A 27,597-nucleotide genomic window follows, 5' to 3' on the forward strand; every position below is an offset into this window, starting at 1 on the left:
GTTCTCCAGGTAACAAATTATGTTTTGAAGATTAAAAATAAAAAAAAAACAAGTAAGTAAAGTAGAAAGTCGGGCGGGGCCGACTATATCATACCCTAAACCACCATTACAGAATTAGTAATCATAAGCATTTGTGGGGTAACATATAGGTCTGGGAGATAAACCGCAGTTGCATATTTAAGAAAATTAAGAGGTACATGTCTATGGGTGCTTTGTGTCAATCTGACTATAGCTCATAGTCAATGTTGCCGGGGAAAATGTTCTGTTTACCCTACAAGGACAAAAAAAGTTCCCTACTTTCCCATACATTCCCAAACAATTTTCCCTACTATATTTTTCGTTAAATTTAAAAAATTTTACAAAACAAAAAGGGTTCTAAGTACTTTATTATCATAAAACATGAATATGCAACGTATATAACTTAGAATATAAATTACCACCACGGTTGCCACAGTTGGTAGAATTCTACCCAAATTAGTATTTTTTTTTTGTTAAATCTCTATAAAAATAAAATTTTGGAAAAAGTTTCTATAAACAATTTTTTGTGAGAAATTTTTCTATAGAAATAAAATTTTGACAATAAATTCTATAGAAATAAAATTTTGAGAAAATTTTTTATAGAAATAATATTTTGAAAAAAATTTCTATAGAAATACAACTTTGACAAAATGTTCTATAGAATTAGAATGTTGACAAAATTTTTTACAGGAATAAAGTTTACCACACATTGTTAATGATCACACCTTGCCAGCTTCTAATTTCCTCCTCTAGAGCCACCAAAATGTAAAAATTATTACAAATTGTGTTGAGTGAAAATGTCCTACATTGTGGCCCTACGTCCCTACAAGACGCTAAATATTAGAAAACCCCTACATATAGGGAATTTCCCCTACTTCTAGCAACACTGGCTGTGTTGATATTGCGCCTACGGAGTTAGTATGCCACTAATATTGAGCCCATTATTAAAAAAGAGAAAATCGTTAAATTAGTGTGGGTAATAAATACAAATTTGTAAAAATCGAGCAATATTCTTATGTAAGAGCTACAAGTACGTATAAGTACGATCGGCTAGTACATCAAAATTTGAAACATTGGTTAATAAATAAGAGTACCAAACACCAAAAAGTATTTCAGCGGTGGATTATCCCACCTCAGTAATGCTGGTGACATTTCTGAGTGTTTCAAAGCTTCTCTAAGTGGTTTCACTGCAATGTGGAACGCCGTTCGGACTCGGCTATAAAAAGGAGGTCCCTTGTCATTGAGCTTAACATGGAATCGGGCAGCACTCAGTGATAAGAGAGAAGTTCACCACTGTGGTATCACAATGGACTGAATAGTCTAAGTGAGCCTGATACATCGGGCTGCCACATAACCTAACCTAACCGGTCAAACTTATTATACCCTGACCACTATGTGGTTTAGGGTATAAAAAGAGAAAATCGTTAAATTAGTGTGGGTAATAAATAAAAATTTGTAAAAATCGAGCAATATTCTTATGTAAGGGCTACAAGTACGTATAAGTACGATCGGCTAGTACATCAAAATTTGAAACATTGGTTAATAAATAAGAGTACTATGGCCAAATTTGGGAAAATCGAGCGATGCATATATATATGGAAGCTATATCTAAATCTGAACAAATTTGCATAATATTTTGCGGGTTTGATTAATACCACAAAAGGTTACCTTGTGCAAGATTTAAGTAAGATCAGTTACGAAATGAGGCCTGTATGGTCAAACATAAGGTTATAATGGCGAATTTTTCAAAATCGGGCGATACATATATGTGAGCTATATCTAAATTTGAACCGATTTCGATGAAATTTTGCACATATAGTTACTATAGAGGACTGGATCTAGCCAACTCTTAGTAAGATCGGTTAATAAATAAGGGTTCTACGGCCAAATTTGGGAAAATCGGGCTATACATATATATGGGAGCTATATCTAAATCTGAACCGATTTCGATGATTTTTTGCACATATAGTTAGTGCTATAGAAGACTATATTTAGCCAAATTTGGGTAAGATCGGTCGATAAATAAGGGTTTTATGACCAAATTTAGAAAAATCGGGCGGTACATATATATGGGAGCTATAGCTAAATCTGAACCGATTTCGATGATTTTTTGCACATATAGTTAGTGCTATAGAAGATTATATTTAGCCAACTTTGAGTAAGATCGGTTGATAAATAAAGGGTTTGTGGCCAAATTTGGGAAAATCGGGCGATACATATATATGAGAGCTATATCTAAATCTGAACCGATTTGGATGAAATTTTGCAGACTTGAAGGGCAATGAAAAAGATTACCTTTTGCCAAATTTGGTGACGATCCGTTTGAAAAAACGCGCAATGTGACCCCATTTGTCGAAATCGGGCGATACATATATATGGGAGCTATATCTAAATTTGATCCGATTTCTTCCAAATTCAATAGCGTTCGTCCTTGTGCCCAAAAAACTCCCTGTACCAAATTTCATCAAAATCGGTTAATAATTGCTACCGGAATCCTGTGAACAACAAATACATGGACAGATGGACGGACACCAAGCGCTAGATCGACTCAGGAGGTGATTCTGAGTCGATCGGTATATATTTTATGGGGTCTAAAATCAATATTTCTGGTAGGCACATTTTTTGGCCGCTCAAACTTATTATACCCTGACCACTATGTGGTTTAGGGTATAAATACGTCTTCCTTAGACATGAAATTAATATTTTAATAGAAATGGCATTTGTGCAATAATTCAAATGGCATTCGGTTGTGAAAGCCATCCGTAAGTTGTGATAACAAAGTGACAGTTACGACAGGTTGTGTCATCCGAATACGGGCAAAATTTTACAAAGCAGAGATATTTAGCTCCTACAACTGTCTGTCATTTATCACAAACGTAAATCCATTGAAATAATCGAAACATTGTAGTAGAGACCCACGTATGATTGCAAATATAGTACATAGATTGGTATTGATATTTAATTATAAATGTAGAATTTTCATTACTTCAACCGATTTCCAACCAATCTCTTCTCTGTGTGTACATATCCTTGTTTGGATATGTATATATGTTTTCTTGGCAGAGTATCTATCATTAATCCTCTAATGCCCAAGACCGCCTTTAGGCGGACTTAATTTAATAAGGAAGCTTTTAGTAAAACACACCTTAAGACAACAAAAATGGGCAAAATAAAAAGAAAATTTATTTGAAACTATTCAAGAGGCTTCTCAGCATATGCTGAATTTTACGGTATATATTTTTCTTGCTTAGTTCTCTTGCTTTTGTGTCGTTAACATTTAATCAGCTGGCAAAAAATTGGGGCATTAGAGGGTTAAATCCACCTGAAATTCTATATATTTTCAAGTAACCCGCTACGATGAAGAGTTTTCAAAGAAAACATCGGCGAGAAAAAAAAAACGAACAGATATATCAATGCGTCGAAAACCGAATATTACACAACGTGTTTCAATTCTGCTGTAGATTCCAGAGGGAAATTGATAATTATACATGATATTGCTGTTGGGAAGTCTAAGTCATCGGGCAGTTATCATGGTGATCCAAATGATTTGAACGAAATGTTTTCTAATATCCCTGCCCCTCCGACAGACATATATTCTTCTATGACACGGATGACAGTGTAGGAGGAAACTTATCTGAGAGGAATCATTTCGAATTCAGGTGCGTAACCCAAGATGAAGTCATAGAGAGTTTTTTCATTGTTAAGTCAAATGCTATTAGCCTGGATGGAATTGACCCCAGGCTTATACGAATACTGCTTCCTCAACTTGTACCTCTTTTCATTTAACACAATTCTGACTTCCAGCACTTATCCCACCATGCAAAGATTATTCCGATACCGAAATCTAATTAAGAGTCACGACCCATTGCTATTTTGAGTTATGTTCCCAAAGTGTTGGAAAAAATTTTACATAAGCAGATATATGATTATTTTCTTCGTGGTGACTTGTTATCTGAAAGGCAGTCCGGTTTCCGCAGAGATCACAGTTGTGTGAGTGCACTGATAGAAGTATCAGAATCAACTAGAAGAAATACTGATGAGAACCATGTTAGTTTTCTTGTCCTCTTAGATCACTCAAAGGCTTTCGATATTGTAGATCACACAATGTTGTGTCTGAAACTTCAAAGATTATTCAATTTCTCACCTACTGCTACCTCTCTTATATTACTTCCTATTTTAACAATCGGTTACAGATTGTTTACACCGAAGATACTTTTTCATTGTCACTTACCAGCTACGAAAGGAGTTCCACAGGGTTCTATAATTGGACTTCTATTATTTTACATGTACGCCAATGACCTTCCTCTAGAAATAGTCAGTCATAGCCAGATGCTTATGTATGCAGACGACATAGAAATCCTTTGAAGTAGTCCGGTAGGTGATGGTACTGAGTGTTTGGGGAAACTTAACCAAGACCTTGATCGTGTGTTTCAATGGGCAAGGGCCAATCGTTTGCTACTTAGTCCACAAAAGTCTAAATGTTTGATTATACACAAGAATAGAAGGTTCTCTTTGTCGTATGCTGATATTCTGATAAATGGTCAGAAAATCGATGTAGTAACTAGTTCTAAGAATTTAGGAGTGGTATTCAATAGCACTTTGAGTTGGTCACGTCATGTAAACACAGTCGTTGGACAGACATATGCAAAGTTACGTGCTTTATGGGTTACTCATTCATACACACCAGTCAATATTCGACTTCTCCTGGCAAAAAGTCTTTTGATAACGGATTTAATTTACGGATCTGAACTCTTCGCAAATTGTAACTCCGTGAGCAAAAATAGACTTAACGTGGCATTCAATAGTATAGTGTATGGGTTACGCAAAACCGATTATGTTTCGCATGTTTGGCTTTAATTTTAATACCCTGCTTAATATCAAGTCGTTAGTATTTCTACATAAATTGATTTACAAACGAAAATGAAGCTATCTCTATGATAGAATTCGGTTTACCAGATCTGATAGAAATAGGTATATAATATTCTTTAGAAGGACAAGTCTTGTATCAGTTCTTATATATAATATTGACTCACAATTTCAATCATCAAGAATGCAATGTATGTGAATATTAAAATTAGTTTTCTATATTTGTTATACCCACCGCCATAGAATGGTGACGGGGGTATAATAAGTTTGTCATTTCGTTTGTAACACATCGAAATATCGATTTCTGATTATATAAAGTATATATATTCTTGATCAGGGAGAAATTCTAAGGCGATATAGACATGTCTGTCTGTTGTAATTACGCTACAGTCTTCAATAATCAAACCCCCCTGAAATTTTCACAGGAAACTATGATATTAAATTCATGGTGGTGGGTATTTAAGATTCGGCCCGAAATGTATGGCTTCTTTCGAGGACGGCGGCCACGTAACCCACTTTTATGCTAAATTCTTCTTACGGTACCCAGCAAAAAAATCTGGAAGTTCTTCCAAAGGCACAACTTTAAAAGCACTTCCAGAAGATGCACTCCCAATGATGTTCTTTATTTTAACTACCCAGGGAGTTCGTTTAAAGCAATTTTTTATAATTTGGTTTTTTCATACTTTTAATGGGTATTTTTAACTTGTTTTGTTTCAAATAGGTTAAAAACAGAGTAAGAATTCATAAAATGGTACAAATCATTTAAATTTTAAATAAAAAATGCTAAATCCAATCTGAAAAAATTGTGAATTTTTGAAAATATTTGTGGTCAAACGTTTCCGACAAGCGTTAGAATCCATTAAAAATTATAAAAAATTATAAAAATTATTTATTTGACAAAATATTACAGAATTTTTTAATTTACATCCAAAACATTGAATTCGGATTACCCTTAAAGAAGTGATGCAAATTCAGTGCAACGGCTGTTGAAATGGAGGACTTCCGTCGTATGGCAAGCCCATGTTAAATTCATCGCTTCTTCGTCAGTTTTGCACCACTTCCGGATCCAAAAAGAACATTTTCATTACATTTTTGGCGACGCTTTTTTTGCTGGGTAGTTGCGTTTACGGCCCTCTCTGTCTCTATTGTAATCTTTTTGCAATCTCCACCGCACTTGTGCCAGAATTTTTTTGTTGACTGTGAAAACAATTCGCCTTGCATCCCTCTGACTTAATCGTTTTGGTCGGCCTGACTACCTGAAATTGTCCAATTGATCGTAGTTTTTCAATTTATCAACAATTTTCTTTATAGTTGTGTGGTGTCTTCCAACAATTTTGGAAATTTTCGCGGAACCATTTGCCATTTTCTCTTCAATCGATGATGATTTTCTCGGTTTCTAAGGAGATTTCAGTTCTCATGGTTCTTACTACGATTTCTCTATTAAATCGATCTTTTCACTTCAAGTATCAATTAGGAATGACTAAAGTTAATATAAATAACCATTTTCTAGCATTACTTCGTGCAAAAATAACGGTGAATATAACCAAGTGAGTCAATAATAAATAAGTTGTGCTCCAAGTGTTGACTCACTAGGACGAGGAGTTTTTTTTGATACAAATGTTGATAAGAAAGAATTTTACAAAGTTATTGTTGTTTTTTCACTTTTATTTTCCTAAGGTTGAATAAAACTTTATATTTGGTTGAATAAAACCTGTATTTGTTTTATGGCTTTTCAATAATCTTACGAAAAGTAAAATGTTTTTGGGTGTTGACATACTTTTGACGCTCATAACAGGTTGGCTGATAAGTACCCGGTCTAACAAAGAAAAACACATTTTTTGGTCAAAATTCGTTTTTATTATTCAACATAGTTCCCTTCAAGAGCGATACAACGATTATAACGACCTTTCAATTTTTTTATACCATTGTGGTAGTACTCCTTCGGCCTCAGTTTCGGCGATAACCTCTTCACTGCAGCCAAATTTTTTCCCTGCGAGCATCCTTTTGAGGTCTGAGAACAAGAAAAAGTCGCTGGGGTCAGATCTGGAGAATACGGTAGGTGGGGAAGCAATTCGAAGCCCAATTCATGCATTTTTTCCATCGTTCTCAATGACTTGTGGCGCGGTGCGTTGTCTTGGTGGAACAACACTTTTTTCTTCTTCATATGGGGCCGTTTTGCCGCGATTTCGACCTTCAAACGCTCCAATAATGCCATATAATAGTCACTGTTGATGATTTTTCCCTTCTCAAGATAATCGATAAAAATTATTCCATGCGCATCCCAAAAAACAGAGGCCATTACTTTGCCAGCGGATTTTTGAGTCTTTCCACGCTTCGGAGACGGTTCACCGGTCGCTGTCCACTCAGCCGACTGTTGATTTGACTCAGGAGTGTAGTGCTGGAGCCATGTTTCATCCATTGTCACATATCGATGGAAAAACTCTGGTGTATTACGAGTTAACAGCTGCAAACACCGCTCAGAATCATCAACACGTTGTTGTTTTTGGTCAAATGTGAGCTCGCGGTGGCACCCATTTTGCACAGAGCTTTCGCATATCCAAATATTGATGAATGATATGACCAACACGTTCCTTTGATATCTTTAAGGCCTCTGCTATCTCGATCAACTTAATTTTACGGTCATTCAAAATCATTTTGTGGATTTTTTTGATGTTTTCGTCGGTAACCACCTCTTTCGGGCGTCCACTGCGTTCACCGTCTTCCGTGCTCATTTCACCACGCTTGAATTTTGCATACCCATCAATTATTGTTGATTTTCCTGGGGCAGAGTCCGGAAACTCATTACCAAGCCAAGTTTTTTACTTCCACCGTATTTTTTCCCTTCAGAAAACAGTATTTTATCAAAACACGAAATTCCTTTTTTTCCATTTTTTCACAATAACAAAAATTGCTTTACAAAAGACGCTCTATCTCACAAACTAATTGACTTACAGACGTCAAATTTTGACACGAATCATTTGAAGGTTGGTACTATATAAAAATAATATGCATTTAATACTGTCGACGCCATCTATGTATCAGACCAAGGACTTATCAGCCAACCTGTTAGTATATTTTATTCATGGTGCTGGGTACTTAAAATTCGGTCCGGCCGGACTAAAGTCCGTATATACTGTTTTTGTGATATCGGCATTTGTAAATGTTTTTCTTCCACGTTTTTCTTCCTGATAGGTTCACTTTTTTTAGTGTATTCTCATAAAAAGTTGCAATTCTTTCATAATTGTTAACAAAATTTTGGCAGTGACTCTAACTTTTACTCCAGGTATTTATGTGAGAAAAATTCAGTTGAATATAATTACAAAGAAACAAACTCATAAAAGGATAGACTCAAAACGAATTTAAATACACACTTATATTTTAATAGTAAACGTAAATGCGACTTAAATAATTGTTATGTAGAAACTTTTATATGGTTTTGTGAGTTTGCTTCCAATGACTTAGTAGATATGCTTACATGAAAAGAGAACTAACTAACTACACGTATGTATTCTCTCATATACTGAGAATTAGGATGGTGGCGAGTGTGATACTCTCCCCCATCAAAGCAAAGAAGCATTAAATAAACAAGAGCATACACACACGCACACCTTTATTACGCCATATGCTTAAAATGTTTGTTTAAAGGGCGTAGACGAGAGATTCAGACAGAGCTGAATTCTGTTACTTGTCAACTCATTTACATGTATTTCCAGACAAAAGGATTTGTTTCACCATTTTGAGGTGGCCCTCCTATGTGGGCTGCATTAAGTAACAATTAAATTAGGATTAGTTAGCAGGTACAACTCGGTAAGATTTGGTGTCGGTAGGATGACCTTAAAATACATTTGTAGATAAACTTGGGAATAGACTGAGTACCATACAAATTCGTAATAAAGTATAAATTTTATGGGTCATTGCCTTTGGCTATCTTGCATTCATGAGAATTCTACATTTTACATAAATTATGTCTACTTAAGTAATTAATTGTGTCTGTAGACATTAGAGCTAGCATTATAAATTGCAAGCATTAGTCTGTAAAGCTTTTTACAAATTAATTTAGCTTATCACAGGCAAATTTAGAATGTCATGTTCTACTGGCTTTTAGATTCATAGGGATATAATCTAGCTTCTCAATTTATCCAATTATTTCTAAGGATCAGAAGTACAAATGAGGTAAAACAAATTAGATTTATAATGAAATAAAAGCAAGCGTTGTTTATGAAATTATTAAGGAGATGCAAAGTCGCAAAAGAAAGAAGACAATTGTTCTTTAATACTTTTATGGTAATAAAGGGTAGATATTATTAAATACACTAATAGAAAAAGTTTCGTTATATTAACGAAATGTGTCATTAAAATTGGGCCAATGAAACAAATTCGTTAATACAACGAAATTTTTCGTTATCATGACGAATTTTCTGTTAATCAACGTAATGTTTCGTACTATTAACGAATATTTTCATTGTATCGATGAAAATATTTCCTTTTATTGTTGGCTCAATTTTTATGAAATTTTCTTTGTGTGTAGTACCAATTCAAATTCCCATTTTTTGGGGAAAATAATTTTCATTGATTTATATGACAGACTGTATGGAGATAATAAAGATTTCAATATCTATTTAATTTCGCTTGTATTATCCATAGTACGCCTTGACATTGGTCTGAGTCAGTTAATCATAGGAATTGCAATCAGAATTGTCGACTTTTTGAAAAATTAAAAATAAAACGACATTTCGAGATCTGGAATTTTTATACACCCACCGTAGACTGGGGGTATTTAAATGTGTATAAATAAATCTTTGTTTCTCCTACCATTACTCTTTTCCGTGGTAGTGTTGTAAAGTAAAGGCCAGATTTGATCAAAATCCTATATCTCGCGAGAGAGATCTAACTCAAAATTTGAGTATTGCGTACTTGAATTTAGGAAACAAATTATATGTGGGTATTCTGGTCATATTTGCCCAAATCGAAAAAAACATATACGAGTATTTGGGGCCTTTATCTAAACCTGAGTCTATTTGGATTTAATTCGGCACACTTAAATAAAATGTTAAATCCAATTTCTTTAAAAAATATGAAGTCAATTGGACTAAAATCTCGTTTAATCTCGGGAGTAAACTGTAGGCATACTAGCCACATTTATATGGGGGCTATAATTTGGCACATTTTACTAAAATATTAATTGTACTCTCTGTACAAAATTTCCGGATTTTCGAAGTGGAACTTTGTCCTCCGCGGTCATATGAATCTAAATCGGGCAAAATATACATATGGAAGCTATATCTAAGAACCGATTTGGACAAAATTTAGCACACATAGTTTGAATGTTAATTCTATACCCTGTGTAAAATTTCAGGAAAATATGAGTAAAACTTTTATGTTCTGTGCTCATATGGGTGTAAATCGGGCGAAAAATACATATGGGAGCTATGTTTAAATCTGAACCGATTTCAAACAAATTTAGCAAACTTGACGGTACTATTAATCGTACTCCATGTGCAAAATTTGAAGTAAATTAGTGTAGAACTCGGGCTTCTGGGGTTATATAAGTGAAAATGGGCCGAAAGATACATGGGAGCCACATATAAATCAGGACCGATTAGGGTTCTATTTCTATAGAATATTTTGTCAAAATTTTATTTCTATCAAAAATTTAATCAAAATTTTATTTCTGTAGAAAATTTTGTCAAAATTTTGTTTCTATAGAAAATTTTGTCAAAATTTTATTTCTATCAAAAATTTTGTCAAAATTTTATTTCTATAGAAAATTTTGTCAACATTTTATTTCTATAGAAAATTTTGTCAAAATTTTATTTCTATAGAAAAGTTAATCTAAATTTTGATTCTATAGAAAATGTTGTTAAAATTTTATTTCGATAGAAAATGTTGTCAAAATTTTATTTCTATAGAAAATTTTGTCAAAATTTTATTTCTATAGAGAATTTTGTCAAAATTTTATTTCTATAGAAAATTTTGTCAAAATTGTATTTCTATGGAAAATTTTGTCAAAATTTTATTTCTATAGAAAAATTTGGCAAAATTTCATTTCTATTGAAAATTTTGTCAAAATTTTATTTCTATAGAAAATTTTATCAAAATTTTATTTCTATAGAAAATGTTGTCAAAATTTTATTTCGATAGAAAATGTTGTCAAATTTTATTTCTATAGAAAATTTTGTCAAAATTTTATTTCTATAGAGAATTTTGTCAAAATTTTATTTCTATAGAAAATTTTGTCAAAATTTTATTTCTATCAAAAATTTTATTTCTATAGAAAATGTTGTCAAAATTTTATTTATATAGAATATTTTATCAAAATTTTATTTATATAGTAAATTTTATCAAAATTTTATTTCGTTAGAAAATTTTGTCAAAATTTTATTTCTATAGAAAATTGTGTCAAAATTTTATTTTTATAGAAAATTTGATCTAAATATTATTTCTATCGAAAATTTTGTCAAAATTTTATTTCTATAGAAAATGTAGTCAAAATTTTATTACAATAGAAAATTTGGTCAAAATTTTATTTCAATAGAAAATTTTGTCAAAATTTTATTTCTATAGAAAATTTTGTCAAAATTTTATTTCTATAGAAAATTTTGCCCAAATTTTATTTCTGTAGAAAATTGTGTCAAAATTTTATTTCTATAGAAAATTTTGTCAAAATTATATTTCTATAGAAAATGTTGTCAAAATTTTATTTCTATAGAAAATTTTGTCAAAATTTTATTTCTATAGAAATTTTTGTCTAAATTTTATTTCTATAGAAAATTTTGTCAAAATTTTATTTCTATCGAAAATTTTGTCAAAATTTTATTTCTATAGAAATTTTGGTCAAAATTCTATTTCTACAGAAAATCTTGTCAAAATTTTATTTCTATAGAAAATTTTGTGAAAATTTTGTCAAAATTCTATTTCTATAGAAAACTTTGCCAAAATTTTATTTCTATAAAAAATTTTGCCAAAAGTTTTATTTCTATAGAAAATTTTGTCAAAATTTTATTTCTATCGAAAATGTTTTCAACATTTTATTTCTTTCAAAAATTTTATCAAAATTTTATTTCTATTGAAAATTTTGTCAAAGTTTTATTTCTATCGAAAATTTTGTCAAAATTTTATTTCTATAGAAAATTTTGTCAAAATTTTAGTTCTATCGAAAATTTTGTCAAAATTATGTTTTCTATCAAAGATTTTATCAAAATTTTATTTCTATAGAATATTTTGTCAAAATTTTATTTCTATCAAAAATTTTATCAAAATTTTATTTCTATAGAAAATTTTATCAAAATTGTATTGCTATGGAAAATTTTGTAAAAATTTTATTTCTATGGAAAATTTTCTCTAAATTTTGTTTCTATAGAAAATTTTGTCAAAATTTTATTTCTATAGAAAATTTTGTCAAAATTTTATTTCTAAAAAAAAATTTTGTCAAAATTTTATTTCTATAGACAATTTTGTTTAAATTTTATTTCTATAGAAAATTTTGTCAAAATTTTATTTCTATAGCAAATGTTGTCAAAATTTTATTTCTATAGAAAATTTTGTCAATTTTTTATTTCTATGGAAAATTTTGTCAAAATTCTATTTCTATAGAAAATTTTGTCAAAATTTTATTTCTATAGAAAATTTTGTCAAAATTTTATTTCTATAGAAAATTTTGTCAAAATTTTATTTTTATGGAAAATTGTGTCAAATATTTATTTGTATAGAAAAATTTGGCAAAATTTCATTTCTATTGAAAATTTTGTCAAAATTTTATTTCTATAGAAAATTTTATCAAAATTTTATTTCTATAGAAAATGTTGTCAAAATTTTATTTCTATAGAAAATATTGTTAAAATTTTATTTCTATAGAAAATTTTGTCAAAATTTTATTTCTATAGAAAATGTTGTCAAAATTTTATTGCTATAGAAAATTTTGTCAAAATTGTATTTTTATAGAAAATTTTGTGAAAATTTTATTTCTATAGAAAATTTTGTCAAAATTTTATTTCTATAGAAAATTTTGTCAAAATTTTATTTCTATAGAAAATGTTGTCAAAATTTTATTTCTATAGAAAATTTTGTCAAAATTTTATTTCTATAGAAAATTTTGTCAAAATTTTATTTTTATGGAAAATTGTGTCAAATATTTATTTGTATAGAAAATTTTGTCAAAATTTTATTTCTGTAGAAAATATTGTCAAAATTTTATTTCTATAGAAAATTTTGTCAAAATTTTATTTCTATAGAAAATGTTGTCAAAATTTTATTTCTATTAAGTATTTTATCAAAATTTTATTTCTATCAATAATTTTATAAAAATGTTATTTCTATAGAAAGTTTTGTCAAAATTTTATTTCCATAGAAAATTTTGTTTAAATTTTATTTCTATAGAAAATGTTGTCAAAATTTTATTTCTATAGAAAATTTTGTCAAAATTTTATTTCTATAGAAAATTTTGTCAAAATTTTATTTCTATAGAAAATTTTGTCAAAATATTATTTTTATAGAAAATTTTGTCAAAATTTTATTTCTATAGTAAATTTTGTCAAAATTTTATTTCTATGATTTTTTTTTCAATATTTTATTTCTGTAGAAAAAAATTTTAAAACTTTATTTCTACAAAAAAATTTGGCAAAATTGAATTTCTATAGAAAATTTGGCAAAATTTTATTTCTATACAAAATTTTGTCAAAATTTTATTTATATAGAAAATTTAGCCTAAATTTTATTTCTATAGAAAATTTTGTCAAAATTTCATTTTTATGGAAAATTTTGTCAAATTTTTATTTCTATGGAAATTTTTTCAATATTTTATTTTTATAGAAAAATTTTTCAAAACTTTATTTCTACAGAAAAATTTGGCAAAATTTTATTTCTATAGAAAATTATGTCAAAATTTTATTTCTATGAAAAATTTGTCAAAATTTTATTTCTACAGACAATTTTCCCAAAATTTTATTTCTATAGAAATTTTTGCCAAAATTTTAGTTCTATAGAAAATTTTGCCAAAATTTTATGTCAATAGAAAATTGTGTCAAAATTTTATGTCTATAGAAAATTTTGTCAAAATTGTATTTCTATAAAAATTTTTTCAAAATTTTATTTCTATAGATAATTTTGTAAAAATTGTATTTCTATGGAAAATTTTTATCAAAATTTTATTTCTATCGAAAATTTTGTCATGGCTATTGTACTTCATTTTCCATTTTTGAATAAGAGAAACCACCTCATCAATAAAACCATCGAGAACACAGACTTATCGAAAGACAGTTGATTACCAATAATAGATACTGAGGCAAATTTCGAGTAGACACATTTTCAGGAAAATGAAGTGGGAGAAAAATTGAAATTGATGTTTGCACCAATCATTTCATTTATTAAATTCTTCGAATCTATTCGAATTGATTAAGGTAACCACAAAAAAATGGATTGTCATTAACGCTTTATGAGAAATAATTACAATGGCTTCTGGCAATTTCTATGATTGATTATAATTTGTGGTTGATGTTCATCCCAAAGGCTATGTACTGCATTCGAGATGTTTTGGAGATACTTGATTAAGCCTTCGTGAATGACACTCATCACTTTATGGCTAAAAATAAAACCATAAATGATGGAGCAGCGTGTAATCGATATTCATCATGCAAGGCGTCTCATCACTCCTTTGAACTTTTCTTGGTGGAGCATTCCCGACCATTTATTAACGATAATGGACATTAAGTGCTAGAGGGAGTTTCTTAATTTTTGTAGTCTTTTTATTTCTATTTTTGTGTATTTTTGTTGATAGATGATATCGTGTGGGAATATTTTACAAATGAGTTTACATTTTTTCTTCTTGTATTTATGAGAAGCCAAAACGAGACATAAAAAAAAATCATATTTATTTTTGGCTGGTTTGTCCAACATTTTTTAGCGTTAGTGACTTATTTCGATAAGGTAATTTATCAAAATGTCCTTTGGGACATTGACAGTACCAGACAGTTTTCAAATTTATATCCTTAAGGGTGTTTCGTTTTTGTTTCAAGGTCGACGCCAGCCATTGATGGTGATAGAGGTAAATATAATACTTGGAATTTGTGGAGAATATTTGCAAATGCTTGCAAAACATGAGTAAATCTTCGACATTTTAGAAAAATCTAAATGCCACGAAGGAATGCTGGAAATTTATGAAAGCATATTTAAAGGGTTCTTAAAGACAATCACCAGAGAATAGGAGACATGTTCAATTGATCAAAGTTCATATTTGTTTGCAGTTTAATATCGATTCAGCATTGTCCGTCCGACCTGAAACCATACTATATTGCTAAGAAACAGAAATATTGAATTGTTTTTTTTTTTTTTTTTTTTTTTTAAGTAAAGTAAAAATTTAAATGTTGGACAATTTATATCCTTAAGGATCCAAAAAGAAAATCAATAAAAAGTAAAAAAAAACAATGTTAAAAAATTAAAAATGTGAGTTGACGTTCCGATGCTTCGTCTTCAATGGCGTTTGCGGCTGATTGTGCTAATGCTATTCTTTTATTGTGCCAACAAACCCATGTTCAAACACTGGTCGGACCAAAAAAAATTTTAATTGTTAAAATGAGATAATAAGAATATGAAAAAATATTGATAAAAACAAGTATATACAGCAGTTCGGCCGGGCCAAATCTAAAATACCCACCACCACGAATCAAATATAATAGTTTACTTTGAAAATTCTTCGTCGTTGAGGATTACTTGATAATATGTAAGCTTTCAGGGGGGTTAAATGACAGATATTTTCCCAAGCAGATCAATTCAGCCAGTACACTTCCCGAAGATAAATTAAAAGATTTTATCTACGAATTTATAAGAACCATTTTTGGTTCAGTTTTTGGGGAATCATTGACATCTCTTGAAAGTGTGCGAGATAAATGATAAAATGACGCCTTCATTTGAAATCTAAAATCTATAGTTTTTAACCCATAATTATTTAAATGATTACTTGAAGTAAAATCTGGAAATTTTACATTCAGTTTCGTAAAAAACATCCATATTTTCAATTTCAGACAAATTGGATAAAAACTACGGTTTCTAGATGTCCAAGAAGTAAAATCGAGAGATCGGTCTATGTGGGGGCTATATTAAAAAGACGGACCGATACACGCCATTTTCGACACAGGTATTTGTGGCCATAACATACCTCTTGATTTCCAATTTTAGGCAAATTGGATAAAAACTACGGATTCTAGAAGCTCAAGAAGTAAAATCGGGAGATCAGTCTATATGGGGGCTATACCAAAACATGGACCAATACTCACCATTTTTGGCACCCCTCTTTATGGTTCTTAAGTACCTCTAGATTTCAAATTTCAGGCAAATTGGATAAAAACTAAGGTTTCTAGAAGCCCAAGAAATAAAATCGGGAGATCGGTCTATATGGTTAGCTTAGGTTAGGTGGTAGCCCGATGTATCAAGCTCACTTAGACTATTCAGTCCATTGTGATACCACAGTAGTGAACTTCTCTTTTATCACTGAGTGTTGCCCGATTCCATGTTAAGCTCAATGACAAGGGACTTCCTTTTTATAGCCGAGTCCGATCGGCGTTCCATATCGCAGTGAAACCTCTTAGAGAATGTTTGAAACACTCAGAAATGTCACCATCAATACTGAGGTGGGATAATACACCGCTGAAAAACTTTTCGGTGTTCGGTTGAAGCAGGAATCGAACCCAAAACCTTGTATATGCAAGGCGGGCATGCTAACCATTGCACCACGGTGGCTGCCGATCGGCCTATATGGGGGCTATACCAAAACATGGACCGATACTCACCATTTTTGGCAGACCTCTTAATGGTCCTAAAATACCTCTAGATTTCCAATTTCAGGCACCTTGGATAAAAACTACGGTTTCTAGAAGCCCAATGCACCGAATCGGTTTTATGTGGGAGCTATATCAAAACCTGGACCGAAAATGTTCATCTTCGAACTTGGCCTGCACGCAGCCAAAAGACGAATCAGTTTCAAATTTCTGGACTATAGCATCATTATTGAAGACTGTAGCGTAATTACAACAGATAGACAGACAGGTGGCCTGACGATCAAACATGACATGGGAGCCACCGTGGTGCAATGGTTAGCATGCCCGCCTTGCATACACAAGGTCGTGGGTTCGATTCCTGCTACGACCGAACACCAAAAAGTTTGTCAGCGGTGGATTATCCCACCTCAGTAATGCTGGTGACATTTCTGAGGGTTTCAAAGCTTCTCTAAGTAGTTTCACTGGAATGTGGAACGCCGTTCGGACTCGGCTATAAAAAGGAGGTCCCTTGTCATTGAGCTTAACATGGAATCGGGCAGCACTCAGTGATAAGAGCGAAGTTCACCACTGTGGTATGACAATGGACTGAATAGTCTAAGTGAGCCTGATGCATCGGACTGCCACATAACCTTACCTAACCTAACCTATATCGTCTTACAATTTCTCCCTGATCAAGAATATATATATATATATATATATATATATATATATATATATATATATATATATACACATCGAAATATCGAAAATCGATATTTCGATGTGTTACAAATGGAATGACAAACTTATTATACCCCCATCACCATTCTATGGTGGTGGGTATAAAAAGTGATATTGGTGAAAAAAAAATAGTTTTTAGTTTTTTAAATCCTGACATCCAATCTATTTTTTAGGAAGCTCTTGTTTGCTACATATGTATATTTTATTCTATGAAATAAATGATAAAAATCGTCTTCTCGACTAATCTATCCGAAGTCAGTTTTAGGTAATCGCCATCTCATCTCTCATCTGTCTATATAATCTATATAAATAACATTTTGACAAAATTATCTATAGAAATAAAATTTTGGCACAATTTTCTAAAGAAATAAAATTTTGACAAAATTTTCTATATAAATAAAATCTTGACATTTTGTTTTTTTGAAAAAAAAATCTATAGGAAGAAGATTTTGACAAAATTTTTTTATAGAAATAAAATTTTGACAAAAGGTTCTTTTTGGAGAAAATTCCGTAGAAAGAAGATTTTGACAAAATTTTCTTTAGAAATAAAATTTTGACAAAATAAAATTTGGTACAATTTTCTATAGAAATAAAATTTTTACAAAATTTCCTGAAGGTAAAAAGTTGAAATAAAATCTTGACAAAACTTTCTATAGAAGTAAAATTTCGGTACAATTTTCTATGGCAATAAAATTTTCACAAAATTTTCTATAGAAATAAAATTTTGACAAAATTTGCTATAGAAGGAAATTTTGGCACAATGTTCTATAGAAATAAATTTTTGACAAAATTTTCTATAGAAATAAAATTTTGACATTTTTTTTTGGAAAAAAATCTATAGAAAGAAGATTTTGACAAAATTTTTTATAGACATAAAATTTTGACAAAAGATTCTTTTTGGAGAAAATTTTATAGAAAGAAGATTTTGACAAAATTTTCTTTAGAAATAAAATTTTGACAAAATAAAAGTTTGGTACAATTTTCTATAGAAATAAAATTTACACAAAATTTTCTATAGAAATAAAATTTTGATAAAATTTCCTGAAGGAAAAAAATTTTGACATAATGGTTTAAAAAAAAAATCTATAGAAAGCATATTTTGACAAAAATTTTTATAGAAATAAAATTTTGACAAAAGGTTCTTTTTGGAAAAAATTCTATAGAAAGAAGATTTTGACAAAATTTTCTTTAGAAATAAAACTTTGGCAAAATTTTCTATAGAAATAAAATTTTGAAAAAATTGTCCATAGAAATAAAATTTTGAAAACATTTTCAATAGAAATAAAATTTTGACAAAATTTTCTATTTTAGGTAATCGCCATATTCGACTTTTGATTTTTTTTGAACTCATGTGGATATGTTCATAATTTGCTCAACATTTTTTTCATATGAGATATTTAATTTTAGACTCCATAAAATATACACCGATCGACTCAGACTTACCACCTCAGTTGGGCTAAGTGTCCGTTCGTTCGCCCAGGTGTCCATGTGTTTTTTGTTCGTAGGATTCCGATCACAATTCGACAAAAAGCGGTCATGGTTAACTCACTACTTTACTCATTTGTTTTTAGTTGCCTTTTGTCATATTTGATATCATTTTCATTTGTCATTGCCAATCCATGAAACCCATTTAAAAAAAAAGCGTATTTCAAACTGCAATTTGTTGACAAAAGCAATTTATGCAATTCAAAATGGGCAGAAGTTCATGATTGATAACGAAATTAAAAATAATCCAAAAAAGAATGAAAATGTTTTAATTTTAAAACTTAAATTTGCAATTTACATTGGCATATGTAGTTTGCCACATAAAAAGAGGTTCCCGCATTGCTTAAGTTTCATAATCGTTTATACAGATTTGGACTAATTAAGGGATATTTGCTGAAAAAGGATAACCCTTTAGCATGGGACCATTATATTTTAAATTATCGTGCTAAATGAAATAAACAGATATTAGTCTAGCTATTTAGGCTCAAATAAGTATTCTGATATGACATGGGGTCTTCATTTATTTAATTTTGTTTTTATTTGCAAAAATAAAAAAATGATTTAAATAAATACAAGTGGATGAGAAGATTTGGTGTAGCTTCTGGCATTTCATATTTGATGGTGAAAGAGACACACTAGTAACAATAAAAAGAATTACAAACAAACTAAAACTACATCTACCCCGCAGACATTTGGAAAGGAGAACATGGGAACTAATTCAAACCGTTGTATTAAATGTCCAGGATTAAATAATAAAATCTCGGAGGCAAAATTATTTTTAATATTAAAATCTCAGAGGCTAAATTATTTTTAATTTTAATATTACACCTCTTCCTTTTGAAACCATAGTTCTTTTTCATAGTTTCAAACATTTTTAAGCATTTTTTAGTGATATCATTGGTTCGTACTAAGAGAAGTCTTACGATTTTTATTCGAAGATATTTCGAAGGGTTATGCCCATACATAAAAGTTGTGCACAAATTAATGTTGCAATTTCAAAATAGAATATTTCCATTTTTTACATATAATTCTCTTACTCATACACAAAACAATTTATACGGGAAAAATAGATTCAAATTCTGAAACTCGCTAATCCATGAACGATGTTAAATATCATTGTCTCACAGTGTGGCCAGTGAAAAAGTTACTGTTATATTAATAGTGATTTATTTCATATTTTTATACCTACTACCATGGCGGAGTCCGAAGAATTTGCTGAAGTTGGAGTCAGAATCGTGGAAATGTTGCTCAACTCTGACTCTGGCAAAACCAAAATTTGAGAAAAACTTCATATTTTTTTAGCTAAACAAATATTTAGATTCCTTTAAGCTCTTAAATAAACAACGAAAACGAAGCCGCAGAATAAAGCGTTTGCTTCGACAATGGATTTCAGAATATACAAAATATATTTCAGACCATACACTAATTTTAAGACGATATACCGATGTCCTAGAAACCATCGTTCTGAATTTCGGGCAGGTATGTCAAGTTCGAAGATGGGTCATACCTGACAATTTTGTGATACAGCACTTACATAAAAACCTTCTTTCCGATTTGAGTTAGGAGCACGGTTGCCGCAGTTGGTAGAATTTTACCAAGAATTGTAGATTTTTTACTGTTTGGTAGATTGGTAGTATTCTTGATGTTTTGGTAGGTTAAAAAAAAAAAATCTATAAATACTTCATAAATTTTCTATATAAATGACATTTTGACAAAATTTTCCATAGAAATAAAATTTTGACAAAATTTTTTATAGAAATAAAATTTTGACAAAATTTTCTATAGAAATAAAATTATGACAAAATTTTCTAAAGAAATAAAATTTTGACAAAATTTTCTATAGAAATAAAATAATTACAAAATTTTCTAAAGAAATAAAATGTTAACAAAATTTTCTATAGAAATAAAATTTTTACACAATTTTCTATAGAAATAAAATTTTGACAACATTTTCTATGGAACAAAATTTTGACAAAATGTTTTTTTTTTTTGGCAAAATATAGAAATAAAATTTGGACAAATTTTTTTTATTGAAATAAAATGTTGACAAAATGTTCTTTTTGGAAAAAAAGTCTATAAAAATAAAATTTTGACAAAAATTTCTTTAGAAAAAAAAATTTTTGACAAAATTCTATAGAAATAAAAGTCTATAGAAATAAAATTTTGAGAAAATTTTCTATAGAAATAAAATATTAAGAAAATTTTCTATAGAAATGAAATTTTAACAAAGTTTTCTATGGAAATAAAATTTTGACAAAATTTTCTATAGAAATAAAATTTTGGCACAATTTTCTATAGAAATAAAACTTTGACAACATTTTCTACAGAAAAAAATGTTCTTTTTGGAAAAATATAGAAATAAAATTTAGACAAAATTTTTTATAGAAATAAAATTTTGACAAAAATTCTTTTTGGAAAAAAGTCTATAGAAATAAAATTTCGACAAAAAGGAAAAGAGATATGCTTGCAAATTTGTTTAGGCAGTAGCCGACTATCAAACTCTTTTTCGGAAAGTTCAAGTGTAGTTCACTTTGGGTTGAGTGAATTACCCGAATTTATTCTGATAATTGGTTGATAGTTTTGCTGCAAGTAGAGGATGCTGATGAGGAATGTGGTAATTCCGAAACAACTGTACATCCAACGATCTTGCAGTCTATAGGGCTTTGCCCAAATAAATTTGACAAGCATACTTTTCCTCTGTTGGTAAAGTTACACTTGTAGTTTAGTCAATGTATGGCTTTAAGCTGAGATCAAAAACAACAATAACGATTGAAGAGAAGCCAACAATAACTAACAAAAAAAAATTTCTTTAGAAATAAAATTTTGACAAAATTATGATGTATCAGACTCACTTAGACTATTCAATCCATTGTGATACCAGATTGGTGAACTTCTCTCTTGTCACTGAGTGCTGCCCGATACCATGTTAAGCTCAATGGCAAGGGACCTCATTTTTATAGTCGAGTCCGAACGGCATTCCACATTACAGTGAAACAACTTAGAGAAGCTTTGAAACCCTCAGAAATGTCATCAGCATTACTGAGGTGAGATAATCCACCGCTGAAAAACCTTTTTGGTGTTCGGTCGAAGCAGAAATCGAACCCACGACCTTGTGTATACACGGCGGGCATGCTAACCATTTCACCGGTGGAAATATAGAAATAAAAGTTTGACAAAAATTTCTAAAGAAATAACATTTTTACAAAATTTTCGATAAAAATAAAATTTTGTCACAATTTTCTATAGAAATAAAATGTTGCCAAAATTTTCTATAGGAATAAAATTTTGACAAAATTTTCGACAGAAATAAAAATTTGACAAAATTTTCTATAGAAATAAAATTTTGACAAAATTTTCTATAGAAATATAATTTTTACAAAATTTTCTATAGAAATAAAATTTTGACAAAATTTTCTATAGAAATAAAATTTTGACAAAATTTTCTAAAGAAATAAAACTTTGACAAAATTTTCTATAGAAATAAAATTTTGTCAAAATGTTCTTTTTGGAAAAAAGTCTATAGAAAGAAAATTTTAACAAATTTTCTATAGAAATAAAATTTTACAAAATTTTCTTTAGAAATAAAATTTTGACAAAATTTTCTGTTGAAATAAAATTTTGCCAACATTTTCAATAGAAATAAGGTTAAGGTTAGGTGGCAGCCCAATGTATCAGGCTCTCTTAGACTATTCAGTCCATTGTGATATCACAGTGGTGAACTTCTCTCTTATCACTGAGTGCTGCCCGATTCCATGTTAAGCTCAATGACAAGGGACCTCCTTTTTAAAGCATTGCTGAGTTGAGATAATCCACCGCTGAAAAACTTTTTTGGTGTTCGGTCGAAGCAGGAATCGAACCCACGACATTTTGTATGCAAGGCGGCCATGCTTACCATTGTACCGGTGGAAATATGGAAATAAAAGATTGACAACCTTATCTATAGAAATAAAATTTTGATACAATGTTCTATAGAAATAAAATTTTGACACAATTTTCTGAAGAAATAAAATTTGGCAAAATTTTCTATAAATTTTTTTTTTGACAAAATTTTCTATAAAAATAAAATTTTGACAAAATTTTCTATAAATTTTTTTTTGACAAAATTTTCAATAAAAGAAAATTTTGACAAAATTTTCTATAAATTTTTTTTTGACAAAATTTTCTATAAAAATAAAATTTTGACAAAATTTTCTGAAGAAAAAAAATTTGTCAAAATTTTCTATAGAAATAAAATTTTTACAAAAGTTTCTATAGAAATAAAATTTAGAGAAAATTTTCTATAGAAATAAAATTTTGACACAATTTTCAATAGAAATAAAATTGTGACAAAATTTTCTATAGGAATAAAATTTTGACAAAATTTTCGATAGAAATAAAATTTTGACAAAATTTTCTATAGAAGTAAAATTTTGAAAAAATTTTCTATAGACAGAAAATGTTATTATATTTCGTGTTAGCCTGATACCGAAACAGGCAATTGACGTCCAAATGCATTATATCTAATTATACAATTATTTTTCGAGCTTTATGGACAGATATAGATTAAGGAACATGGTTATAGAGCCATTGAAAAGAAAACACCAGATACAAATCTATACACGCCTGGACTGTACATGTTTCGGTTCGGGCGAATTAACTTTTCCACAGCCTTTAGTATAGATCTGGCTGGGAGAGATAACTCAATTTTGGGCCCTTTATGCTAACTCCTTATGGAGAAAACATCTAGGAATTTTCCTCTTACAAATTGAATCATCTTTTCTCCCACTGTACATCATCTTTTCATATAACTTACAAGTCCCTTAATCTTTATTTTTATTTCGTTTTGTTACATAGTAATGCAACAACACGAAATTTATTTTTAGAAAGCTAATTTGTTAGAATACACCTAAGTGGTGAACAGTCGAACAATGCTTATTGTTTCTACAGTCAACTACAACAACATGTGACAACTTACAGAAACTGGTTTCTAGAATACAACAACAATTCTAACGCGTACATTAGTCGTGTTTTTCCTAGTTTTACGAATTGTTGTTGTATCCTGGAAACCAGTTTCTGTAAGTTGTCACATTTTGTTGTAGCTTTATATAGAAATAAAATTTTGACAAAATTTTCTATAGAGCTAAAATGTTGCCAAATAGTTCTATACAAATAAAATTTTGACAAAATTTTCTATAGAAATAAAATTTTGACAAAATTTTCTATAGAAATAAAATGTTGCCAAATATTCCTAGAGAAATCAAATGTTGAATAGATTTTCTATAGAAATAAAATTTTCTGAAGAAATAAAATTTGGCAAAATTTTCTATAAAAATTATTTTTTGACAAAATTTTCTATAAAAATAAAATTTTACAAAATTTTCTATAGAAATAAAATTTTGACAAAATTTTCTATAGAAATAAAATTTTGACAACATTTCCTGAAGAAATAAAATTTGTCAAAATTTTCTATAGAAAATTAATTTTAACACAAGTTTCTATAGAAATACAATTTAGAGAAAATTTTCTATGGAAATAAAATTATAACAAAAATTTCTATAGAAATAAAATTTTGACACAATTTTCAATAGAAATAAAATGTTGCCAAATATTTCTATAGAAATAAAATTATTAGAAAATTTTCTATAGAAATAAAATGTTGCCAAAATTTTCTATAGGAATAAAAATGAGTTGACAAAATTTTCTATAGAAATAAAATTTCGACAAAATTTTCTATACAAATAAAATTTTGATAAAATTTTCTATAGAAATAAAATTTAAACAAAATTTTCTAGAGAAATAAATTTTTTACAAAATTTTCTGTAGAAATAAAATTCTGACAAAATTTTCTATAGAAATAAAAATTTTGACAAAATTTACTATAGAAATAAAATTTTGACAAAATTTACTATAGAAATACAATTGGACAAACTATTTTATAGAAATAAAATTGTGACAAAATTTTCTATAGAAATAAAATTGTGACAAAATTTTCTATAGAAATAAAATTTTGACAAAATTTTTATAGAAATAATATTTGCCAAATTTTTTTAAAGAAATACAAATTTGGCATAATTTTCTATAGAAATAAAATTTTGAGAAAATTTTTGGAAAATAAGGTGGTTTTGTTTGGTAGTTTTTTTAGTCGCGTTTTACAAATTGTTGAGGGTGATGGTGTTCTTATGATTTAGTTGATAGTCCAGCTGCACTATAGACATATTTTTCCAATAAAAATGTTACTATTTTTTATAAAAAAAAAAAAAAAAAATCAACCATGGAAATTAATCATATTAATTAAATTTTTAATTGAAACAATTAATTTTAATTAGCTTTGGAGTTTGTTTTGTTAAAAGGCATCACTAGAATTTTTGATTTGACTACAATTTCTAACTTACAAAAAATATTCCCACGCTAAGGACTGTGCACTTTTGCAGAAAACTTATGTTGCTCTGTTTTTTTTTGAGACCTGGTCACTTCAGAATAACATCCTAATTTGATATTTGTCCACATATATGAAGTCCCAATAAAAATAGCTCATCATACATACACAAAAGATATGAAACAGACAACAGCAACACCAAATAGAAAAAGGGACAATTTCTGACAAATAAAGAAAACACGCACAAAAGAAAACTTACCGCAATTTCCTGTGTCGCATGACGGATACAATCACCAGCATGTTGCCCAGAATGGCAGCAAGGATAATGAAACCGATAATGAAACATTTGACAATGACAAATGTTAAATGTGACTCGCTGAGGGCATCAATGGGAACTGAGCTACTGCCACTGCCGCTGCTGGTGATGTCCGAGCCAAGGCTGGTTACTCCCGTGGCACCGGTAGTGCTTGTACTACCACCAATACTACCGAAATTACTTATACTAAAGGAATCATCGAAATGACCGATTTCCATAGCCCCATTGGTAACATGGGAATCACCACTGGCAGAACCTGCCACCACACCACTGGAGTCCAATAGGCCATTGGCAACAAAATTCAAATATTTCGAATTTGTATCCTCACCCAGATGGATGAGATTGTGATTGTGAGATTGGGGATTTTGATGATGGGACTGTTGCTGCGTATTGGAGTGATGGGAGGAATGCGGATGATGTTGATTATTGCTGTGATGATTGTGCAGAATGGATGATCCTCTAGCACTCCCACTGCCTGTAGTTAAGCTCGAATTTAGTTGGCCCGTGGCCACTGTGGAACTTGGAAACGAGGAACTCGATAGATTTGTCATGTTTACCAAAGATGTTAGTAACGTGTTGGAGGCAGTTGTTGCTGCTGTTGCTGCCCCCACTGCCATTGTAACCCCAGCTGTTAAGGTGGCTGTGGCTGCTGCCACCATCATAAGGGATGCAGGTGGTGCCATTGTAGCGTTTGTCAATTTCGTATGACCAAAATTTTTTTGGCCAATCAGTCTCTAAGTGGGCTAGATAAGAAGTTCTTCTTTGTAAAATCCTGTGAAGGTCCTTGTTTGAGGGTATTTCCAAATCCAATGATCAAGGACGATTTTTTTTTTTGGAAAATTTTCGATTTTTTCTTTTGCTATCTGCCTTAGTTTAGCAATGAGTTTGCTTAAATGCCAACAAGTCTAATGTCCCAATTAATGAAGTCACCTTTTTGCTACCATGATTATTGTTAGCGTACTCCATGATGATTCCAATGAAGGTGAGTGAGATTACTTTTGAATATCTTTTGGCAATGTGACCAAGGTATTCAAGGTAATAGGCCTTAGTTAGTCAAATCAAAAGTTTTGTTGTCTCTCATTTGGTTATAGAGCTATTGCCAAATTTATAGGGGAAATTTCTTCCTCAGAAATTTGGTGGCCAATGTGCCGCTTTAGCTTAAGTACTTCTCGAACAGTTAACTGCCTCTGTTCTTGTTGTGGGGGTTGTGGTGTTCTCTTGGCCAATATGATTTTAAGCATTTAATGAGACAGCAACCAGGCTTTAAATGATGATAATAACGACAATGATTACATTCAGTCTGATGTAGCTGCTGTTCGTCCTGGTTGTTTTGGTGGTTTAGTCGGTGGTGCTGGTGGTGGTGTTGGCAAATCTGACATTGATGGTGGTTGTCGTAATTGTTCCAGCAAATCTCTTTTGCCACTTGGCAAATAATGTGGGAAATGGTGGCTTTGTTACTGCACAGTTTTTGATGAAGACAACAAATATGAAACGAACACGAGCATGGGTGGGTTTCCATTGATGGCCACATGGCTGAAAGAGGGAGAAAAAACAAAAAACAAAATGAAATTAAAAGAACATGTTTTGGAACCAATCTGTAATCTGTGTTTTTTTTACTTCGTTTTTTTTTTTTTGGAAAAACGATTTACATTAATTTTTTTTTGCATGTAACATCTTTATATGAAGCGGAGCTTGGTGTGATTGTTTTTTGGAATTTTTTTATTTTCCCCAAGATTATGGAATATGCCTTGTCATCATTACCATTTTGATTTGAAAATTAAGCTGTTAGCTTTTTTTGTTTTGTTTTTTTATTGTCTCTAAAGCTCGAATATAGCAACATTAGCAATTTTATAAAAAACAAAATGCATAATTTTACAATAAATGTGGGCTTTTTAATTTTATTATTTTCATGATATAACCAGGAAATGGGTGATTTTAGAATTTTTAATGAAGCTAAGGAACTTATTCACATTCGAATGCGAATAGGTAGTGATTTAAATTTTGACATAATCGAAATCGGGGATAATCTTCTCAATTATGGAGAACAACTAATATACCATAGGAAAGGT

The 27,597-nt window shown here is 30.0% G+C and overlaps 1 protein-coding gene across 1 annotated transcript in view; it reads right to left on the reverse strand.

Annotated features, from left to right (window-relative positions):
• Positions 1 to 25,527, reverse strand: part of Octbeta1R (Octopamine beta1 receptor) — a 100,992-nt gene extending 75,465 nt beyond the window's left edge. Inside the window, exon 1 of the mRNA XM_075288440.1 lies at positions 25,472 to 25,527. Within this exon, the coding sequence (XP_075144555.1) occupies positions 25,472 to 25,512 (41 nt within the window). The 5' untranslated portion in view covers positions 25,513 to 25,527. The remainder of the gene's footprint in view (positions 1 to 25,471) is intronic.
• Between the last annotated feature and the right edge of the window lie 2,070 nt (positions 25,528 to 27,597).

This window comes from Haematobia irritans, chromosome 1 (genome assembly GCF_050003625.1).
Source record: "Haematobia irritans isolate KBUSLIRL chromosome 1, ASM5000362v1, whole genome shotgun sequence".
NCBI classification, from domain to species: Eukaryota; Metazoa; Arthropoda; class Insecta; order Diptera; family Muscidae; genus Haematobia; species Haematobia irritans.